This window comes from Calonectris borealis, chromosome 11 (assembly GCF_964195595.1).
Source record: "Calonectris borealis chromosome 11, bCalBor7.hap1.2, whole genome shotgun sequence".
Taxonomy (NCBI): domain Eukaryota; kingdom Metazoa; phylum Chordata; class Aves; order Procellariiformes; family Procellariidae; genus Calonectris; species Calonectris borealis.
The window spans coordinates 9,771,628-9,794,843 of NC_134322.1; the positions used below are offsets into that span (position 1 = coordinate 9,771,628).

Below are 23,216 nucleotides of genomic sequence, written 5' to 3' on the forward strand. Positions count from 1 at the left end.
ATCAGACTTGTGTTACATGGAACCCCTATCCAAAAATAGCCCATCACAGACATTTTGGAATAAAGTATAAAATTTCCATTATGGATACTTACAGAATAAGAGAGCAATAGAGAGTTTTCTTCCTTCTTTGTTGTTGATGGGCATTGTTTACATATACATATACATATTTGTACATAGGTTTATATGAGTCTTTGGGGCTCCTTGTAGTTTATTCAGGCTTGAGACTTGGTTCTTGAATGATCACAGCTGTTGGTTGTATTTCTTCTAAATTAAACTGAGTGTTTCTGTACTTGCTGTACTCTTTGATGTCTTGCTGATACCACAAAGGAACCTTTTCTGAGATGTACTAGTCTTCTGGTTAAATACATCTTGAGACTTTTTCACTCTTCAAACAGGCTAACATCATACATTTCCAAATTGTTTCCTTACTCAAGACTTCATCTTATTTTTTTGATGGTGTAATCCTTCTGCTTCTTAAGCCCTTTAGTTCTGAACTAAAATGTAACTGTAAATGAACTGTAAATGGGACTGAGGCTTATGATTGTTTTTAACATTTTAGTGAAAGCTGCCAGTCTGAATATCTTTTGCTCTCCAAAGTTTTCCCTTTTGTTATTTGTGTTTCTCCCTCCAGGTTCCATGCATTTTTTTAAAAAAGGAGGCCATGTAAATATGTAAGTAATGTTTGAGGTTAGGCAGCTGTAGGATGGCACTGTAAAACAAAATCTTAGTGCTGGGGTACAATACCTTAATTAAAAGATGGGTGGTTTTTCTTGTTGGCATTTTGGTTGAGTAGAATCAGTTGGAGATGTGTGAGTGGGTGGAAAGAACATTAACATGAAGTTCATGCTGAATTATGTTTTGCTTGAGGAAAACTATTCATTAGTCTCATAGCTGGCACATGTCTTTTTATTCCTCCTTTAAAGTAGTATCTGAGTACTTTGATGAAAAGGTTGATACGACATTAAGGAATTGGTTCTGCTTCATCTACTGATGATGTGCAAAAGCCTTTCTGCCCTTGGCAGAACTGAATTAAGATATAGGCAGCGTGCCAGTCCTCACTTTGCTCTAGGAAGGGCATACATGTGGTAAACATTTCAGGGTACGCAGAGTCATGCTCCGTCTGTTAGTGTTACATGGAGGTTAAGAATGTTGTCTCCGAGTTCAGCTCCAGACCTCATTGTGTCTCCACCTAAACCCCTTTGTTGGTATTGTTTTTTCAAGATGGTCTTAAGGACAAAATGTTCTTTCATAATTGCTAAATCTAAAATGACTGTGGTAATTATGAGTAAGAATTTGAGAGACCAATAAATTCTCACTGTGCAGGAAAATTCTTGGCTGTTACAAGCTGCCTGCATTTTTCACTTTTATTGCTGGCTGGCTATCTCACGTCTGAGACCTGACCAGGGAAAGAAGACAGTCTTGTGGTACCGGCACTGGACAGGGTTCAAATTTACTACAGACTTCCTACTTAACCTCTGACAAGTAACATCCCCATGCCACAGTTAAGTCATCTGATTTTTGTTATTTTTGTTTCCATTTCTCTCACCTCCAGTTTGCATGTCCTGTTTATAAGACTATGTATTCTGGGATGCTTTTTTCATATGCATCTGTTATAAAATGACATCTTTGTAGGAGAGTGTGGAGTGCCTATCCTGGAGCAAGCAGAGAATATTTTTTTTTTCATTTTGGTGTACTAATTGATAGTGTTTTAATAACAGACTTTTATTGCAACCACATTTATGTTGGATTAGCAAAGATTTTTTTCTCCCTTTGGGAAGAAGAGGAGATAAAAAAAGCAGAATATACAGCTTCTTTCTCCTTGGAATTAGCAGATATTATTTATTCTAGGCACATGAATAACCATTAATTAGTATTTTCTTTATACAGTAGGTATGATGTTGGGATAATGTGCTTTTGAAGTGTCTTGGCAAAATATACACATGAGCATAGGTGGATAGCTATTTCAGTGCTGAGCTACCAACTATCCACCTAGCTTTAAAGTCTTAATACAGGCTTTACAACTTTTTTCTTGCTGTCTTGACTTACGGTTGCTTTTGTCACTTAATTTGCCTTTGAAAAGACATTAGTTTGTTCTCAGCCAGTTACAGTTTGAATTAAGATTGAGAGGAAAATATTCATTGCTTCATACACAAAAGAAGAAATAATCAAACTATATGAAAGATACAGTTACACAGAGTGAAAATTATGAGATAGTTTTCAAGTGTTTGTTGTGGGTTTGAGAGTTGAATTTAAGAAGTAGGAAAATGCATTATGTGGGGGTATTTGGTTAGTATGTTAACTCAAACTGCTCTTTAAATCAAGTCAATGAGCTGTCACTGGAAGTAAATACATTTTCAGAAATCAAATCATGATTCTTTCTAATGTTGAAATGTAATGATAAAGTATTTGTGGTGATTTCTTGGTAAGTGCATTTGGCTGCCACCGGTTGTTTGCTTTGTTGCGTAGAGTCGCTGTAGTAGCTGGAACCTGATCGCCAGGTTTGGCATTCAGAGTAATTTTATATGTCTTTTATACTTGTCTGTGCTGCTCTTCAGTCAGCAAATATCAAAGCAAAAACTTAGTTTGGTCAATATTTACAGACAAATACTCAGCTTGGTTTTTGACAAACATCCAGTTTGTTTATAGTGGGTTTTTTTTCAGTATCGTTCTTCACTTCTGTGTTTGATGTATCCACAGAACTGTCTGTATGCTTTTGGGAACAAATGGCTTGTAATGGATGTCGAATCATGTTTAATATGAATATGGGGACATGGGAAAATAATGTTTTATTGGTTTATGTTTTCATTGGTAGAATGATGGTAGAACATCCAGTGAATTCTTGTATTTTGAAATTCTGAAAAAGCAGTAAGGGCATCAGCAGCCATTACAGCTGATCACTTTTTGAAAGCTGACCTGGAAACATAATTTTTTCTCTTTATTTTAAAATTGGTAATTTAAAAAGCAAAGTATAAGATTCAGTATTATAAAAGCTGTTCAGGAAATAGCTCTGTTAAGAAGAAGTTAAGCTGAAAAAAGTGTTCCAAAATTCATGACAAATTCTTGGGTGTGTAGTAAACCTAGAGTAACACCAAGGAATCTTCTGCAGCAGAGCACAGCAGTATTTTGTATTTACTATATGCATATGAAGGGTTCCCTTATGCCATAATGTTGGGGTGTTCTATTTGGAGCAATTGTGGGAATGAAGAATTGTAGAAAGTAATGCAAAAAATGCAAATGCAGCTACCTTTGAACTTCCAAAAGCCTGTGGGCTTTTATTATTTCTTTTGTTATTTGCAGACATGAAAGATATAATATGTGAAATTACCTAAAAGGCAGAATGTTCTAAACAGCGTAATTAATGATCCTGGGGCAGTGAAAGGTAGAAAAATCACTTAGACCTTTATTTTTAACTCTTTTTTGCTTGCAGAAAAAGTCAGGTTTTGCGAAACTCATCTTCAAAGACGAGGGTATCTGCTAATATGGGGTGGTAAGTCTTACCTGGAGCAGTTCTTAGTACGTGGTGGTACTTAGTGGTAAGTCTTACTGCTGGAGCAGTTAAGACTTCAGAAGATTTTCTGAAAGTTGTCCTCTGCTGGAGGTTAAACTGAACACATCCAGATCTCTGATAGGTGCCAGCTGAATGTTGTGGGAAGATTGGTGTACTCTTTTCAGGTGGCTTTTCAAGGTCCAGTTTGATTTGAATCTGGTATTTTCTTATCCACAGCCCTTTCCCATGGTCTGAAGGCTGGACTATAGTGCTTCATAAACTGGGCCTGGAGTTTGGAAAAATAAGAGTTTGGAGTAATAAATTACACAAGCAGTCTATTCACTTGTACATCTCATTTGAGTCATACGAAGTTTTTGATCCTTGTCGCTGCTATGGGAAAGTGAGGTTAGCTGTTTTCTCCCATCTCTAAAGAAAAAAAAAAAATGTTAATCAGAAAATCTCCTTTGACTTATTGGAAGCTCAGTAAGGGATAAAATGAACTGAATATTTGATATGCAAGACTCGGGCTGGGTTTTCAAAATGGAGTTAAATGTGTTTTTTTCCCCCTGCAATTTTTAGACAGAGAATGTTGCATTAGAAATTGTGAGGAAAGGGAAAAGTACTAAACCACACCCTATTTTTAGAACATGTTTTGTGATGCGTAGTGATGCTCTTTTTAGGGTGTTTCACATAAATATTCTTATTCTTGGTAATAAATCGGGATGTGGAAACACCTGAAAGGCCAATTAATTATTGTAAGATCAAATACGCATCATTTGCTTGTTGATCAAGCAGAACTGAAGTCATTAGTGCTATCAATAAAATACTGTTTAATGAAAACAATAGCATTCTGATTACCCAACAGTGCCCAAGGACACCGTAAATATACTGATAATTAAGTATTTGGTAATGCAAGTTGCTGTTCTGAATGAAATTTAGAATTAACATAGCCTTCTGAGGCACGCTTAAAAAAAAAATCTTTGTAATAAATAATAAAGGCGTTTGAAGAACACGAGTAAGTAATTTTCAATGAATAATTTAAATCAGAGTGGTCTAAATTTTACATCTTTGTAGTTGGACTATGTTGTTCCTGAGCTTTCCGCAGCTGGTGGGGAGTGGGTGTCTCCATATGTGTGGGTGCATCACAAAGGCCTAAGGTCTTTGACCCGAGCATTGTCAGTGGCTTGCAGGGCAGCTCATGGGCCACCACCACAGAAGTAGTGGTTGGTTTAGTCTGATGTAGTTTGACAGACACCACTTCCTCAGAAATACTTTGTGCAGATCTTTCATGGTCTTCCTTACCAGCCCCTCCATGACTTGGCTCAATAAGATACCAGAGATGATTTCTCCTGGTGATTGACCCATGCTCTGTTGTAGTAGGCAGGTCAGGTGCAAGATACCACTTCTGTCTCGCTCTGGGTCCTTGGATTTTTAAATTTTTAAATTTAGGATAAATTTTGTAAGTACTTGCACCTATGAACTGAGACAATGCTTACTGTGCTTGTCCACCTCAATGAAAACGGATTATAAGGATATTTATGTGAAACAATTACAAGAGGGGACCAGGAACGAATTCATTCACAAAAACATCTCTGCTCATTATTTAAGAAATATCTTGTCAAAGTTCTTCCAACTTGAACCAAAAGTTATAGTCATAAATACTGCATTGCACGCTCGTGAAATCTGATAGCTGACTTCTATTTTAGTTAACAGAAAATATGGATAAGAATCAAGTGATGTTGGCTCTCAAGTCACATAAAATGACTTTCAGTGAATTCTGTGCATTTCTGGGTAGAGAGGAAAAGTAAAATAGTCAAGAGAAGGCTTTAGATTCCTAGGAAAGCTAGGCTACTCCTGATCTGCATTTGGTTAAGATCAATTTTGGTCAAAATTGTAGGCACATTTATTACCCATTACCTTTATTTCATTGCATATTTACAGCTATTCAGTATGTTTTATGTAGTTGATAGGAGTTCAGAGCACTGTCATCTTGTTATGATGTAAACTCTGGAGAAGCACAGTATTGATCTCGGCGGGGTTTTTCTTGTGTATACCATTGCAAGTATTTTAATAGCAGTTTCAAAACAGTTTCTGCAAATTGACAGTTGAACTCGTAAATGAACAAAATAGATTTGTGATCAAACACTGATATTTGGTCGAACTCTAAACCAGCTTCTATTGCCAGAAAAAAATTGCTAGATAGATAGTAAAAAGCCAGACTTTTTGATAGAAGACAATAGAAATATTATTTTAAAATAAATAATTTGAAGATGAGTGAATAAAAATGAAGTCTGAAGTGATGGCATAGTAACTGCTCAATAGTTTATCTGCAATCATTGTTATTATTTATTTATCATAAAACAATCACTTAGGAATTTATAAAAGGACATTAGCTTGTAAGCATCTTTGGACAATTATCTCGTAGAACAGGGAAGTGAAACAAGATGAGTTTGGGGAAAGACAAATACAAATGATGATATAAAACTAGTAATCGGTGATCTAGAGCAAGGGCATACTATGGAAAATGCTCGATTTGATTGTCAATGAAATAAATTAATAGTGGTAGTTAGATAATTTCTTACCTTTGTAGAAGAACCACACTTGAGAAATGTTGTGTCCCCTGCTCATGATGTAAAAATTGGCTGTCTTGTCCCAAAAGGAAGATTTTTCAAGCCCAGCATGACTTTTCCAGCACTGGCCAAAAGCAGGTGCTTGAAGGAGTATAAAATGAGAGCAAGCATGTGTGGTGCTCCCCCTGGGTACCTTCCCACCCTCCAGCCATGTGTGACTCAGAGGCTTCTTGAGCCAGGCATGAGATTTGTATTTTGTAGCACTCAGTGGATTTCTTTTCTACAATTTTGGACAGGCTCTACTGAAATCCATATAAACTTCTAGCATCCACAGCTTCCCATTGCAGGGAGTTTGGGGCATCCGGAGGTAGTCGTGACTGGTCAGGAAGGTTTGGCAAAAGTAGTAAGGGTGCGGGAAGATAAAAAAAGGTGAAAAGGGGCAAGTTGTGGGACAGTTTGATGTTAGCAGAAACAGTTTCAGATTGCCCTTGAGGCGTGGACAGGCTTGGGGTGGCTCCCAAGAGGGGACAAGTAACGCAACAGGAGAAGGAATCTAGGTTTAGCTGTTCTGTTTTATACATGTAGGCATTAGGATGGCCAGCAAGGGACATGGCAAGGGCCATGACATTAAGCAAGGCAGGAAGTGAGGAATGGTTGGATGAGAGGGTTTTTCTTTATGTGTAGACAGAAGTCCAGTATCAGCAAGTCTTAGCAATGCAGAGGCAGATGTGACAGAACTTGGACATAAATGGAATCACAGTAAAGGTAATAGAATCATTTAGGTTGGAAAGGACCTTTAAGATCATCAAGTCCAACCGTTAACCTAGCACTGCCAAGTCCACCACTAAACCATGTCCCTAAGCACCACAGCTAAACGTCTTTTAAATACCTCCAGGGATGGTGACTCCACCACTTCCCTGGGCAGCCTGTTTCAATGCTTGACAACCCTTTTGGTGAAGAACTCTTTCCTAATGTCCAATCTAAGCCTCCCCTGGCGCAACTTGAGGCCGTTTGCTCTTGTCCTATTGCTTGGGAGAAGAGACCAACGCCACCTCGCTACAACCTCCTTTCAGGTGGTTGCAGAGCGCTGTAAGGTCTCCCCTAAGCATCCTTTTCTCCAGGCTAAACAGTCCCAGTTCCCTCAGCTGCTCCTTGTAAGACTTGTGCTCCAGACCCTTCGCCAGCTTCGTTGCCCTCCTCTGGACACGCTCCAGCACCTCCATGTCCTTCTTGTAGTGAGGGGCCCAAAACTGAACACAGTATTCGAGGTGCGGCCTCACCAGTGCCGAGTACGTGGTGCAGTGTTGTGAGTTGTTTTTTCAACTTGCACTGAAACAGATTGAGAGTTACCCAGTTGGCTCCTTGCTTTTCTATGGAGCAACAAATCTTACCAAGCCCTTTTAACAAACAATTACTGATAATCTTGTGGGGCAGGGTCATGTGCAGGTGTTTTGTCTAATTCAGTATTGTTGTGCCGGGCTTTAGTGTAGCTTTAACTTGTTTTGCAGCTTCCACTTTACCTCCTGATGTATTACTGGATGAAATACAGCACATGTTCTGTTTTAAAAAGGGAAAAAAATGTCCTGTACATGAATTCCTAATTGAATGCCAACCAAAACAAGCTAAACGCAACAGACTTGTTAAATGAAGAGTTAATCGACTGAGTGTGATCTGTCTCTGAGAAACTTGAAGGAAAGTCATTACACTTTATTATTTTTTCATCATGTTTGTTTGCCCAGGCTGGGCGTGTGCTTTTACAGTTTTTGTGAGTTCATTAATGGGTTAGCTTTGGCCACTTCTGCATAACAGAACAGCCATAGACGGTATTTGCTAGTTCTGACGCTATGTAAAAATTATGGAAAATAACTTTGAATGTTACCTTCTGTTTCTCGCACAAAACTTATAATTATGCAGTTATTTTTGGCAAATACAAAATGTCAAAAGAGGAGGGAGGATCATCATTCATTTCAAATGGAAATGATGCATAGTTTGGGGAGCCCAGTTTTTTTGTTATTTATTTAGTACTTTTGCCATGTGTCACTAATACTAAGGCACAAAACAGTTAAGTGAAGAATTACGTTGTATCAGTTCATGATCATGTATATAATGGCCTAAGACCAGGTAGGGTCACATCCAGACAGCATAAATGTTCCTGCTGCTGTTGACTGCAGTTTCACTGTAACCCTTCATGTAAGCTAAGGATCTGCCTCTCTTCTTTTAATAAAGGTTCCATCAATCCTGTAACAGCCTTTCAAAGCCAGATTCTCATCCTCTCTGCAAACTGGCATTTTACAGTGGCTGCCCTACTTCCCTGCCCGATTTTCCCACTTGTGACTCTCTATACCTGAGAGACTTGCCAAGTGTTGGAGGCTCAGGTTGTGTTTTCAATGCAAGGCTAGTCCAGGTCCTTGGATTTGCTTCTAGCCTGCTTTTTGGTGCACTTCGAGACTTCAGATGCGAGAAGTGGTTTTCTTCTAATGCATCTGTCCATCATAATCATGGTGAAGACCTAGGCACTGTTCTGCTTCAGTTAAATCCCCCACTTCTGCAGTGAGAAAGATTTTTCAAATTTTAGAGGCAGGCCAGGTGCTTAGGTTCAGGTGACAGTCTTCAAGTTTGTTCTAGAGTGAAGATAGGAGCCCTGTTTTAATTCTGAGGGGGTTTATTATTTTCCAAGACTAGACATACTCTTTCAGAACAAGAGCCATTAAGGCCTTGTTTTTAATTTTTCCTCCTTATTTTGAATTCCAGCAGCAGCTTTTTCTTTAGGGGAATGGTCGTAGTGTGGCAGGACTTGTCAGCAGTTGGATGTATTGGTTTATTAGAGGGAGTACAAGAAATAGTTTATCTAAGCCAGAGGCTGAATAGGTCAAGAAGAGATAACACGGAATTATGAATGAGAAGTGGAAAAATAGCTAGGGAAAAATGCATGGGCATATGTGAGAAGGTGAATTGGTGCTATGCCATTTGTCAGGGAGATAGGAGGAATGAAGAAGCAGCTACCCTTTCCCTTCTTCCCAGCCTACCCTTAGGTAGTAATGTGCGTCTTCTGTCTGTGCTTCAAGCTGAATTTTTAGTCTATAACAAATCTCTGCAGTAGGTGCAGAGGTGTGATTCCAGGTCTTCTTCTGGATCATGCTAAAGGCCGTTCTGAGTTTATTCAGTTGTATATGGGTTGTTGGTAATTCAGGCTGAGAAGGCATAGGCAGCGAGCATGAATGTGGTCCGCATCCTTTTGTTATGCCCCGACGTCTGTGGAAATTGTTGTGCCTCGACCACGGGGTAGATCTGGGTAAGTGGAATTACCAGACATGACTGGAATGACCAAGGTGATTACCATGAAAATTGGAATTAAAAATAAGAAGTATTGTCAAAGTAGCATTCAAAATCACTTAGGAGTACTGTATGAAATCATTTTTGGTGTTACAAATCATAAGATTGACATTTCCACACCTGGGTTTTTGGGTGCCATGCTTTCTGCATGCCCAGGGTCCTTCAGAGGACCCTGATGTTCAGTGTCAGCTGCTCATCCTGCAGGGATATCTCTTGCACTGTGCCTCAAGCTTAGCACTTAAAGCAAGAGTTCCCCTAAAGTAGACCAAAACTCTCTTTGTCAAGGTCTGCTTCTAATTCTGTGTCTGCATCCCACCTTCTTTTGCACATCCCCGTGGTGGTGTTGAACTACAGGGCACGCAAAAAAGTATGGTTTGTACTGAGGTTCCAGGACTCCGCAAATGGGTTGTGTGGTCACAACAGTGAAGTGTGGAGGCACCGTAGAGGATTTCAGCTCTTTGACTTCAAAACCTGCACTCCCAGTCTAGTGTTGGGACATATGGTAGATATCTCTTAGATTTGTTACATTCCCCTAACTTCGGCATCTCCTCCAGAGTCACAGCAGAAAAGGCAGTGGGCAAGATAACTGGATCTGGCCTCTAGACCACCAGTTAGGCCACTCTTTTAAATGGTTGCTCACTGTCTCTGCTGAACAGTCAGTCCCCGCAGAATGATCAGCTTAATTGCATCATCTCCGCCCCCCCTCATGTATACTTAACATTCACCTGTGATGCAGACGGATGATAAAGCTTTGATTTTAATTTTAAAAAAGGGAGTGTTTCTCTAGTAACTATTTACAATATGCCCTAATTTTTTTTCAAGATTATGGGGGGACACCCCCCTGCCCCTCCAAAGTACAGGGCATCTTGGTGGAGGGGAAATTTTTAAATTAAGTAGGATTTATATATTATTCTTAAAAGCCCTCCCTATCTTAGTAGCTGTTTCCAGAACCTAAACGGTTAAAGTAGAAAATGTTAGTAATTTTGCTGCAAATAAATTGATCAGTATGCAAGACGGTTGTCACCGGCTGAATCATGGTCCACAGTTAAGGTAAACAGATCTGTGATGACATTTTCTGAGCAGAATACCAATGCTGCTACATTTCTTCCCAGAGGTTTCTGACACTTCTTATATGCGGATAAAATTTCTCTCCAAGAAGGTTTTGTTCACAGGAAAGAAATAGCATCTTTGTAAGAGTCTTCCTTAAAGGTGGGATTTATTATATTTCCTGATTTATTTGTTATTGTAATTGCTGTAAGAGCATGGAAAGGAATGTTTTTGCTTTTCTGCATATCCTCTGTGTACAGTAGATCTTTCTGATGTGGAGTCTATTTAAAGTATCTGGCAATGGAATGCAAGTAAAACAGTATTAACAGAGTTATCAGGAACAATGAAAATGTTTTGGTTTTTATATTCTCTGAGAGTGAGCTCTGTTTTATAATCTCTGTAGTTAACATGTAAAAGCAATTACTGAATATACAGCTAGATTTTAGCATAGGTGTTTCTGTGAAATATTTTTGGCTACATGATGGCTTCTTATTTTCATTGGCGTATTCTAAAGTAAGAGATACGATTTAGTTTATTCTTAAGTATCTCTGTGCTAGGCAGAAAATCCCCTTTGCCATTGACTGCAATCAAAATCTTTTTGCTGAGACACATCTAACTCTCGTATGACTTCAGGGTATGGAAAAATACAGTTTCCAAAGAAGTTTTTGAAATCTGTTTTCTTAGAACATTTAAAATCTCTGTGTACGGTGCAGTTCACGGGAGAGGGCACATTCGTAATTCTGTATTTAGCCTTAGATCCACATTTATTTGGAAGCGATTGACATCTCAGTCGTTCTGTGATTAGCAGCTGGAAATCTGCCGCATTTGTATTGATAAAAGTAGAATCTCATTCATTTAATCAGATGCTGGTATCTGACTTTAATCCCGTCGATTACAGTAGATACTGAAGGATAAAGGAGCCTGTGGAGAGCATGCTCAGTGGTACCTGACATGTAATAGCAAACCTGGAACTGGCCGCTGAAGTTAATGTCAGGGATTCAAAGTCTGTTGAAGTTGGTGAAAGCTTCAGGTTTAAACCTGCCCCTGTCCGTGTCTGGCGCGTGGAGGTGAGAGGAGTATAGCCCGGGATGCCCGAGTGGCTGAAAATGGTGTGGTTAACAGGGCCTTTTGTAAGATGGATTAAGGAGTCTTGTCATGCACAGCGTCTGGTTGTGTTTCAAAGCTTCGCAGCGAGATGTACGGCTGTGGCTGCTGGAGGGGAGCAGAGCAGGAGGCGCCATCTCCGGGGCTGTGAGATGCGGGCTGTGAAGATGCCTGGCCAAAGAGCTGCGCTTCTCTGGGGGGTGTCTCGGCAAGTCGCAAATTTGTGTCAGAGACGAGTTAGAGCTGCATTTCAGGCGGTGGATCTGGGGTGGGTCTTGAGATTTAAAGTTTGGGCTTAAGAGCCGTGGTTTAATAATTCTCTGCCTAAAAAGAGAAGTGCAGGTTCATCCTGGTGTGTGGTGCTGGCAAGTAATTCTTGCTGTGATTGTGGTTCACGTGCACTTTCAAGGTATCCTTGTGCAGCGTTTAGCTTGCTTTTCGCGTTTTGCTTTGTGAAGTGCACAGTAGCTGTTTTTTGTACAGATCTCTATAACAAAGTTTGAGGTGAACATAGAATTTATTGGGAATAAATCCCTGTATTTTATCCCCATATTTTTAATGTACATTTGCAGATTGTCTTTTATTTCAAAAAGATTCCTGAATATTTTGGGGGTGACCTACATGCAGCGCTGGAGGAAGGCGTAATATCCAAGCTTGGAGTATTCATCAGTGAAATTCTGGACAGAAATGGAGGGACTAATTCTGCTGCTTTTACATTGAGCGCTGGGTTAGTGTCCCTGGGTTAGTGTGGCTCCTGAGGGATCCCCAAGATGAATGTGAGTATTAGTGGCAGGATCAGGCCTGCGCCCAAGCATGACAGCGATAAGACAAGAACTGTTAGGTGTCATCTAACTGGAAGAATATCCTCTAGAGATTGTGAGTGTTGTGCTGGGTTTTATTTTAATAGCATTTCTGTGTTCTTTGGCAGATCTCTAGGTAACTTTCTAACTTTGAAATTAAATACTGCATGTATTTTTGCAGCAGAAGAGTGATTTCTATTTAACAGTAAGGAACTTCTTTTAAATAATTTTTTTTTCAGAACACTGCCTTGATGGTTATAGATGATTTTCATGAACATTCAGCCTGACCTTGTTTTACTTTCTGAACTTATGCTCATGTTTTAATTTTAGGTAAAGTAAGCAACACTTGTTTTATTTCTATTGGCAGAAGGAAAGTCCACTCTCAGAAGGTCTAATCTCAGAAAAAGAACAGCTTGTTTCCTGATGTTCATTGCTGCTGAAACACTTCTGTGAACATCAGTGTTAACATGTGTCTGGATGTGGGTGTGGATGAGCCTGGAAATGTGATGTTTGATTGTTGACCCAGCATGTCCTTTTTTTTTTTTTTTTTAATATATAACCAATATATGTAACCAACTTGACACCTGCTTCTGCAGTGCTGGGCTTTCATATTAGTTTATGCAACAACAGAATAGCTTCAATTACTTCAAGGGGCTGCCCTAAATTTATGTTGATGTCACTTGACACAATGGCAGGTTACCCTTCTGATTTTTTATACTTTTTTTTTCTTTAGGTCTGTGTCTGATGCACACTCCTTTTTTTTTTTTTTTTTTTTTTTTTATTTTAATGGTAATAGGCTCCCTGCAGTACCTCCCTACCACAATATTTCTATCTGAGACTCCAGTCTATGGGTGTCTTTTTTCCTGCGTCTCTTGTTTTCTTCCCGGAGCATGCACAGACAGGTAACTTCTCAGGTGCGTAGTCAGAGAAGCAGCTGACTGTTCCATCAGATTTTTCTTCTGGCTCTGCCTTCCCAGATTGGCCCTCATTTTTCGAGATAACATGTTTCTGCTTTTCTGACCACCCCTTTTTTATAAATGTAAAAATATCATCAAAGATCTGGTCCTTTTAGATGCTTGCGGATGAGTAGAGATGGAAGTAATTTGGGAAGCAACTCAGATCCATTCCATCGTCTCCCCAGAAGTTGTTGCAGCCTGCAGCAGGGAGCTGCTCCGTTTGTGAGTAGAGTTTTTACAGTCACAATCTAGTGCTTATATTTCTGCACAACTGTCCAACTTTGATATGGCTTCCGACACCTAGTTGGTTGCAGCTGAGCAATGGGGTCACTGTGTCAGCTCTGTCTCTGAAGTCCTCCCGTAGTTCTCTGGTGTCACTGTTTGTACACCGAGACCGTGTGCGAGGTGCTTCACTGCTTCTCTGGCTGCGCTCGCTGCAGAGGTCAGGTCCTGGGTGCTCCATGCTCCATGGTGGTGTTGCCCTTGGAGTTGCTTTCTCTGCTGGATTTGCTGTGTGGCTTGAGAGGGAGCCAACCCTCTTGGTTTCTCCATCTGCAGAACTCTAATTCTGTTGTGTCAGGAAAGAAATCTTGGAAAGCTGACTGCTTTTGTTAGCAGTGTATGTCCACCCTCGCGGGCCTTATGAAAGCTGCAGTAGGTCACACAATGGCTCATGTCTCTGACATGGGGAACACCGAAGTGGAAAGGTAAATTGGGTGTCTTACACATTGATGTATGTGCAGGTCTGTCACATCTTCAGGCTGTTGTGTAATGAAGAGTCTTCTGATTTGAAGCTTTCCTCCCTCTTAGTTGAGCTTTCACGTGGATTAATGTGTGGTGTTTTTTTTTTTCTTCTTGTGCTTATGTCTTGGAAACAGAAATTTTTTAAGACATCCTTTTAGAGCAGCCAGCTCAATGACTTTGGTTTCGTTCTCCCAGGACTGTGAAGACATATTTGAAGGGTATTTTGTGTAAGAAGTTACGTTCCTCATGGCGCTGTTTTTGATGTGCCATTCTAGAGATTCAAGATACCTACACAGTAACTCTTCAGCTTATACCCTGATAAACAGATGATCTATTTGTTGCAGAATGTGTTTTTAGACACTGTATAACTGAGCCTGTGGTGTGGCCATTCCTCTAGCCTGTGTTTTTTTTCTTTTTCTTATAAAAAATACGCAGTTTCTGTTTTTCCTTACTACTTGAAAATTGCTAACTACCCTTCCCTCTCATGTCTTCATACATTAAAGACTGAACATAAGAGCAGAAAAGCAACTCATTCTGCCTAGCCACAACCACCTAAATTGAACATCTGATCAAAACTATCTGTCTAGGTCTCCCTGAGTTGTCAGTGGCGAGAGCAAGGGAGGTATAGAAAGAGGTTTACTCAAGCGATTTTGGATGCACTTCTAAGCATGGGATGCATAGTAGTGGAAGGACAGTGCTTTGCTTCCCTTTTAGCGATCTATAAAGTTACCTTAAATGATTAGCTTTGGCTTTTAGACTTTTAAGAGTAGATGAATCCAGCCCTTGGCCTGGTTTTTCATCGTCTTTGTTTTAAATTGAGGAAAATGAGGTTACAAGAATTTCTCATCACAATTACAAATACGGTATTGTTTTTACTCTCTTAAAATACTGCTCAGAGTTGATCTGAAATTGTTTTACAATTACTACTTTAAAAAAATCTGATGTCCTTGATGATCTATACTGAAATGTATTTCTGAGTGACAGGGACACTTTGCAGGTAGATTTATTATGGTTTTTACCATCTGCTTTAATAAATGAGTGAGCAGAGCATTTCAAAATGACCTTCAGTTCTGTCCATGAAATGTGAGTTTGAATGTTCCAAGTGAACTATTGGCATTAGACTGCTAAGGGTACTTATTCTGGAAATAGTGATTTACCGGTTGTTTGGGTGCTCATGCTTTTATTTGCAGGAAATATGCTAATATACATTAATGTAGTGTTTCCACATAGCAGCAGATTTAGACACAGTGGGACTTTCTGTGGTGTGGTGTTGTGGGCAGAGGTCTCGTTGTTTGTCTTTGCACACTTTGTTGAAAAGTATTGGATGAGTACTTTGCTCTGTTGCTTTTTAGTTTAAAAGGAGTTCATAAAAGTAAATGTACTAGAAGAAATTCATGAAATCAGTGAACAGATAAAATGTTATTATTTGAAATGCATATGAAATGTTGCATAATGGATTTATATAAAGTGTGGCAGTGATGAAGTGCTCTCCAGAAATAATGAAAGAACATGAATTCCTGTTTCCATAATTGAAGTTCTTTTGTACTTATCTGTTGGGAAAAAATAGCAGGATTTTTAAACAGATTTGCTTTCCGTTAGTAAATACATTTATCTGTAGGTCCAGATACTCCGCCAAGTTTTAAAAAAAAGAAAAGTTGAAAGGGAGATGCATTTTCTTTCAAGATAATTAAATGTTGTGACTGTAGATTTTACCTCCAGAGTGAGTAAAGTATATCTGCATTAAAAAAGTTTTAATTGCTTACATGGTTTACAAGAGTTGCACAGGGGCAAAACACGCTTCATCCATGGGATGGGAGAAAAGGGTATAAATATATTATATTTCACTTTTCTTTTTTGAAGTGTAATGAACTGTTACTAATAGGTTGTAAAAGTAGTTGCCATTAGCGGTCTGGAAAACCGTTGCGTAAGGTGTGCTCTTGCTGTTCCTCAGATCAAAGTTTTGAGGTTTGAAGATCTCATTAACCTGTGGCTATACCCAGAGCACTGGCAGAGGGATGAATATCAGCCTGGATTTCGGGCTCGGTTCTGCTCTGCAAGGCACCACGCAGAAATACAGGAAGCCTTGGAGCTCTGCTAAGTTCAGTCTGGTCCTCTGAATGCCACCAGAATATAAATAATAAAAAACAGTGTCACCTGATAATTCATCCCCACTCTAAACTCTTGACCTCACTGGCAAACTGAGAAGTTTTTGAAGTTTTATTTTTCTCGGTGCCCTGGTACCATGATCCACAGCTTCATTGGTCTTGGGAATTCAGCTCTGCATTTCTTTGCAGGGCAGTTTAACTATTGTAAAAGGTTGTTGGCCTTCATCTGACAGCCCCTCCGAGAAGTAAAATTAGAACTGTTAGGTAAATTGAAATACAGAGGTACCTACCTGTGATTCTCTGTCTCCCGAGGCACTGGTAATGGCTATTGACAAAACTGGGCTGCTTTTAAGGGAGCTGTGAATCTGCTGGTCTTTGATAGAAGAGGTTTACTTTTCCTTAAAAATAAAAAGGAAAGCTTTCTCTGCTTATTTTTGAAAGGGCCTTTCTCTAATGTTGTCATCACAGGTTTCTCCTTGATGGTAATGGATTAAAGGATTCCTCCCCCCCCCGCCTCTTTCCCTATCTCTGCATTACAGAAATGGCATCAGATATTCCTGGCTCGGTGGCCTTGCCGGTGGCACCGATGGCAAGTGGACAAGTGAGAATGGCAGGATCCATGCCTTCCAGAGGAGGAAAGCGCCGCTCTGGGTAAGCCATTTCTTTTTTTTCTGAAACTGGAAACGACTGGTTTGAAAAACTGAAAGCATACCTATGTGTGTATGTTTATTATGTAAACATAATGTGTGTATGTTTATATATGTAAACTACATTATGGCATTAGTCACTGATGTTTTGTTTTTCTCTTCAATGTATCTGCTCTTCCTGCAAGATCAAACTTGCTGATAACTGTATTGTTTGTTGTTTTGCGTGCTTCAAAAGAGTTTCAGGTTTGGCAAAGCATCCAGAAACGAAGTTTGGATCCCGTGGCTGTTGTACATATAATGAATGTGTATTGCCTACATCTGTTTAATCTCAAAAGGATTTATCATGTGAATGAAGGTAGCAAGATGTGTTCTTACTTGCACATGCAGACTTATCCAACTTTATCTGAAGCTTGGACTTGGAACCTCTCAAATAGAGGCCTTCTGTTAAAAATGTTTTCTTTATAGTCGCAGGTACAGAAATAGCATAAGCAGTCACTCTTCAGAGATTGTGGTCTACGATATTCTAGGTCTCGCTCCAAGTGCAGCTTCTGGGAGAAAGGACCTGAATCAAGTTCAGCCCTTGCACTAGCTTGATGGCTCTGCTAAAGAAGAAAATTTGTTTTATCCAACTTCAGAGGTTGGTGTGGTGTAGGGATAGTTTCTCCACATCAGATTGCTCTGTGGCAACTCATACTAATCCTCCGTGTTAGAAGAAAAGTGTAGCAAGAGCTGCAAAAGGGCAGAAAACTGCTCTCTAGTATTAACAAAAAAACCCTTGATCACAAGACTGATCACAAATAACGGTCTTTAGGTGATGCTTTCTCAGAGGTATCTGATCTGAGAGTGCCTGCAAAAGAGATTCATTAGTCTTATATTTAGCCCTAAATATGACAGTGGTAGGGCTTAACAGGGTTGATAGTGTGAGTAAAATCTTCACTGACGGACACATAAGGAGAAGACATTATTCCTCGTGAGAGCTACTCTAGGGATTGTTCACCAAGGTATGTTGCCAGTTTTAGGTGTTGCTCAAGTAACAGTGCTGGAGTCTCAATCCTGGAATGAATCAACAAGGGAGAAGGTGGACCTCGCCTTGGATGCAGAGCTAAGTTGATGTGACATGGATGGTTGTTCCAAGGGGGGTTCCTTCGGACAGGAAAATTTGGAGACTTACTCCCACTGAGTGTGCTTCATATGCTGAGCTAACTCTATGAAATTGATCTGAGAAACTCCTGAAATCTGTCTTTGACAGGCATCACCTTTTTATTTTGAAACTGTTCAATGAAAAAGCCTTTTTAAACTTGCACTCAAAAGAGAAAACAAAGCATTAACATCTTTTCATTGCTACATACCATATATAAGCTTTTGTACTTTAGACTTGCAGGATAGTTGATCTCTTTTTTGATCATAAACCATGTCAACTGCGAATACCAGTTTGCAATTTACTGTTACGAAGGGTTGGTGCTGCTGACACTGAAATCTTCTGATTATATTAAATACTGACTTGATATTGATTGAAAGCTATGCTTTAACCGTTGCGTTTTAAGTATCATCATCTATTTGTGAGAAAGTGGAGTGGGGGGAGGGTGGGAGGAACATAAAATAAAATTATTTTAAATGTATTTAACATGCAAATTCAGTGACTAAGTTAGTATAGATTTGCTGTTATACCCAGATGGTGGTATTTTATCTGTGCACCATAGCTCTGAACTAATAGCCTTTCTCTAAGCCTGAGCTGAGGGTGCATTTTTTTGTTGTTGTTGTTCAATGTGTATGTATTCAGACCTTGAGGGAAGGAAGGCCTGCTGTGTCTAATTCCTCCTAGCTTCTCTTTGAACCAAGTTGCAACTAAGACTTGGTCCTTTCATTACTGTCCTGGTGATACACCTTTGTACACCTAAATCCTTGGGCATTTTAGAAATGAATGCTTTGTGTCAAATATAAAGGAATGTAGCTAGTGAACACAGTCATCTTTTCCAGCTTTGGTTATCTCTGAAAATTGTTTCTTTTCTCATAATTGCTGAGGCAAGCTGGCAGAATAATTGCTGCATGGACTTGAATGTAGATCAGTTTAAACTCATTGGCCATCCAGAAGATGTTTCTGCCGTGTAGGCATTCAGCTTCATTGACAGCTCGGAAAAATATTTTTCCTTTCTATAAATTATACCAAGTACTTTATAGGAAAAAGTGACAGCCTAGTAGCGCATCAGATAATGCATTGCAGTGGTCAATGACTACCTTAGATAAATGTAATGTCAATTCTTTATTTAACGTGCTTTTTCTTTAGGCTTTGCTGTATTAGAGGATATGGGGCTTTTTTACCTTCCTAGGTTACCTGTACTTGGAGAGGGAGGGTTGGTGGGTTTTTTTGGTTGGTTTACAGGTGCATTGGTTTTGTTTCAGTTCAGCCTGTGGTCTTGTCTTTTCTCTGACCCAGAACTGTAAGATACGGGGAGGAAGAGACCACAGCCCACCAGCCTCCCTCCCCGGGTGCACCCCGCTGTACTGCACTGAACAAAGGGCTGTAGTGCAGATCCCCATCTGCCTCTCAGCTGCATCTGCTCCTGATCATTCTTGCCTGCCCCCTTCCTACACTGTATAATCATGACAAGCCATCTTTTGTAATTTCTTGGGAATTTTACATAACAATTTTGTTGCAATGTTCAAATACTCTCCCATCTCAATTTCTTAACCTGTGCAGGACCACATTGTTGGAGGGGGGTTTTTTGTATGAAAATGTTTCTAATTAAAAATAAATAATTTTTACAAATATTTTTGTCACGATATTTATGGTACCCACACATCTTTTGAGGAAAATATATTTTAATAAGTACTTCATACATCAGGCCTTTTCACGATTGACATGAACAGTATGAAAGAGGAAAACAAGATTTATGCTGTCTTTTCAAAACAAAAGAGCATAGTGCAGCTCTTTTTCATGGGAATTTTAAATGAAAATAAAAGATACTCTTTCTGAAACTTCTGAAATGATGTAATTTGTCTTCTTGGAGGCTGCTTCTACTGTTTTGCTAATGTGCAATATATTCTATCTGAACAGAAGGTCTTATCTGTCAGGGTATGAGGAGTTTGTTGGAATATTATTTTGATCTGTTCTGCTGTGTTCTGCTAAAGGTTACAACTGATTCCCTATCTTTCACTCCGCCTTGCTGTAAAGCAGGACATTGGAATCAATGACTTTATAACTGAGATTTTTTTTCAGGTTTTGAAAGGTTTTTTTCATTTTGCATAGTGAAATGTGAAATTAGGAAATGTGTTTATTAACAAAGATGGGACAGATACATTTGCTGTTGCATTTTTACAAGTATTGACATTTTTAATGAACTTTATGTTCGATTTCTTTTTTTTTAAAATAATCTTGCATTTGGAATAAAGTCAAAGTTTTTAGGTAGTTTAACAAAGCAAAGGCGTTATTTAAATATTTAGTCTGCTACAGTCCGGTATTGCACCCTAGGCACTCAGATTCTGCAGTGATGAGCCCACTATAAATGTGGTAGGTATTACCTATGGCTGTTAACCCATCCAGATCTTATAAGATGAGAAGCTGATATCCAGCCATCTGGATAAATAGGTGTGTTAGTCCCACTTATTCCTTTGGAGGTAGGCATACAGCACGGACAGCAGGATCAAGCCTTATAACTGTCATCAGCTTCTCTGTAATTCTCTGCATTGTATTCCAGTAATAATAAACTAGACTAAATGCAGTGGAGCTAATATTTGATTTTGGGGGGAAAATCTCTTAGCACTCAGCTGGAGTATTTGGCTGGAAGCTGAGAAAATCTACCAAGGCACGGGATCTCAGTGTATTGGAGGGGAAGGAAAGGAGTTACAAAATTAATCCATCCCAAATTAAAGCAGCGTCTTATTAAATCCCTGAAGAAAAGGCTTTTTCCCATAGGCGTATATATTTTCTGCAGACCTTTCCCCCGAGTTTGAAACTGGAGGTTTCTCTCAGTTGTGTTTCAGTTGCCAGTGAAACCAGTGAAGGATATGCCTGACGTGATGCTTTTGTGAGTGGTTTCAGGTGGAGCCAGCCCAGTGCTGGCCTGAGCGTGCCCTCTGCTTGTAAACAAGCAGCTCTCCTGTAACGTTGACTTTCACATTTTCGGTGTAGGTAGAAACGTTGCCGTTGAAATAACTCAGAAGTTCGTTCTGGGGTGTCACCTACAGGCACATTATTATATGTGGGGAGGAAGCAGGTAGGTAAGAGGAGACCTTCGGCGGGATGATAACGCGTAGATGTTAAATTGCTGGGAGTATTGCACACGCAGCAGGTCTGGGGAAGTTCAGGCTGCTGGTGCCAGCGCTGGCGGACACGTTTGGGTGACAGGCAGCAGCGTGCCGGGGTCCCGGCTCGTCGCAGGCCCCTGGCGGGAGCGAGGGCGCTGGCCGCTGGAGGTCGGTGTCGTTCTGCGCGCGGCAGCTGGGAGGTCACGGCTTTGAAACCGGACTGGGTGATAATTAGGTGAGCAAAAATGTAATTTATAGTGAAAATGATGATTGCATCAAACAACCAAATTAAATACACATCTTTTCTTAAGACTCTGGGGAAAATGGTTTTCCCTCTGCTTCCTCCGTAAATGAATAATCACTATTACCGTCTGGAAAATATTATTGTGACTTTTCTAATACTGTGTCCAATTCCTGTGCTTATTTGCTGCCCTTGTCCTGATGGTACGTAGATTGCTGTGACTCAGACACATCTTTTATAGACCAGTCTGTCTTGGTTATCAGAGTTAGAAAGCGAGGCAGTATTGCCTGACTGGCGCTCATACTTCTCTATGCTGATCTAGTTTTAGAGAGCATTTTTACATCATTGTTCCCACACTTTGAACATGCAAATCTTAATTTTTAATTGGTAGGGATTTCTTTTAATACTGAGATAAATATTATTGTCTCTCTGCAGGGTTTTTGCCTTTAATATGACTTATATCTGCTGTTAATATGAAGAGTGTTAGAGACATGTAATTGTATGAAATTTTATTACACTGAAATGTTAGAAAGCTTAGAATGTTAAAGAAACCCAACAAAATTGTTTGTAAAACAAAACTATGATTTCCTATCTACACGAATTACATTTAAGTGACTGATCAAGGTCTGTATATCATACTAATGTATTTTCTTATTAAAATAAATACACTAATACAATAATTGTATATGATAATTTTGTATCAGCTTGGTTCTTAGTCTGCCTTAATGGCAGAGTCACCCACTTATAATTGGGATATATATTTGTCCACCTCTTTTTAAAGGTATAAAAATGTATAAAATGCTTTGGAAATTATACTATTGCGTAACTTTGTAGTGACTTAATATTGATGGGAAGGAGATAATCACGCTGCTTAACATAGGAAACTAATTTAAGTGGCTGATTTAGGAAGTTAATCTTCCTAGTCTGTGTAAGAAGTGAAGAAAGAGGTTCCTGCTTTTTGTGGCTCCCTGGAGGAGCCTAACTGGAGGGCTGGGATTTGTCCCAAGGAAGAGCTCGTCTCTTTCGCTGACTTAAGAAGGTGGTCTAGGACATAAACCAGGTAAGTTAGGTGCCCAGTACACCCATAGGTCATTTTAGTGATGACCACAGGAATACCACAAAGTAGTTGCCATCTGCAGACTGGCTGGTAATTTGTGTGAAATGATTGGTAATATAGGGCAAGTCTAAAGAATGTACCACAGTTACAATCAATAGTGGTGATGTATTTAATCCTCTTAGCGGGGAGGCTGCGAGTTTATTCTGCTCTACCTCTAATGTGCTTTCTTTAGACTGGGGCAAAAATAGTGGCGTGGTGTTCATTATGTGTACAGCTGTAGAACTTTATTTTCTTTAGCCTTAATTTCAGTCCTGTAACATAGAGTCCCCACTGATTTCTGTAAACTTCTATCAGGCCTAAGAGGTATTACTTCTGACCATCTCACAAGAACTGCATTTGTTTAATATTTCCTTTTATTTGTTAATTTTAACAGTGCAGATTTCTGTGGAGAAGAACAGTGATTTATTACTTTATTTTTTTAAAAACTTGTATTCTTTGTTTTCCTGGCAGCTGATGAGCTACTTTTAGGGGGTCTGGAGAATATGAGCAAGATTGGAATCTACAGTCGTTAACACCTCTAGTCAAAATATAAATCAAACAAGGTTAAGAACCGCTGGCTTTAATGATCATATCACCATTGCCAACGTCATGATTACTGATTTGGAAATCTTGCTTTTACAGAATGGACTTCGATGATGAAGATGGGGAGGGGCCCAGCAAATTTTCAAGGTGAGCATTTACAAAGAGTTGGCCAAATCACTGACTTCTTTCAGTGGAGAAAGACAGCTGTCTCACTACTGATGTTTTAAAGCCAATATGAATATGGCTGAAGAATTTGCCAACAGCTTGACCTAAATTCTAGTTACTGTTTTTATCAGCT

General features: G+C 39.5%; 1 protein-coding gene across 3 annotated transcripts in view; it reads left to right on the forward strand.

Annotated features, from left to right (window-relative positions):
- ARNT2 (aryl hydrocarbon receptor nuclear translocator 2) overlaps nt 1-23,216 on the forward strand; it is a 108,085-nt gene that overhangs the window by 9,796 nt on the left and 75,073 nt on the right. For 2 of the 3 annotated variants that reach the window (XM_075159927.1, XM_075159928.1), the window contains exons 2-3: nt 16,686-16,797; nt 23,018-23,065. In XM_075159927.1, coding sequence (XP_075016028.1) covers nt 16,686-16,797; nt 23,018-23,065 — 160 coding nt within the window. Of the gene's footprint in view, nt 1-10,276; nt 10,600-16,685; nt 16,798-23,017; nt 23,066-23,216 lie in introns of those variants that run through there. The other variant, XM_075159929.1, reaches the window with a different exon arrangement.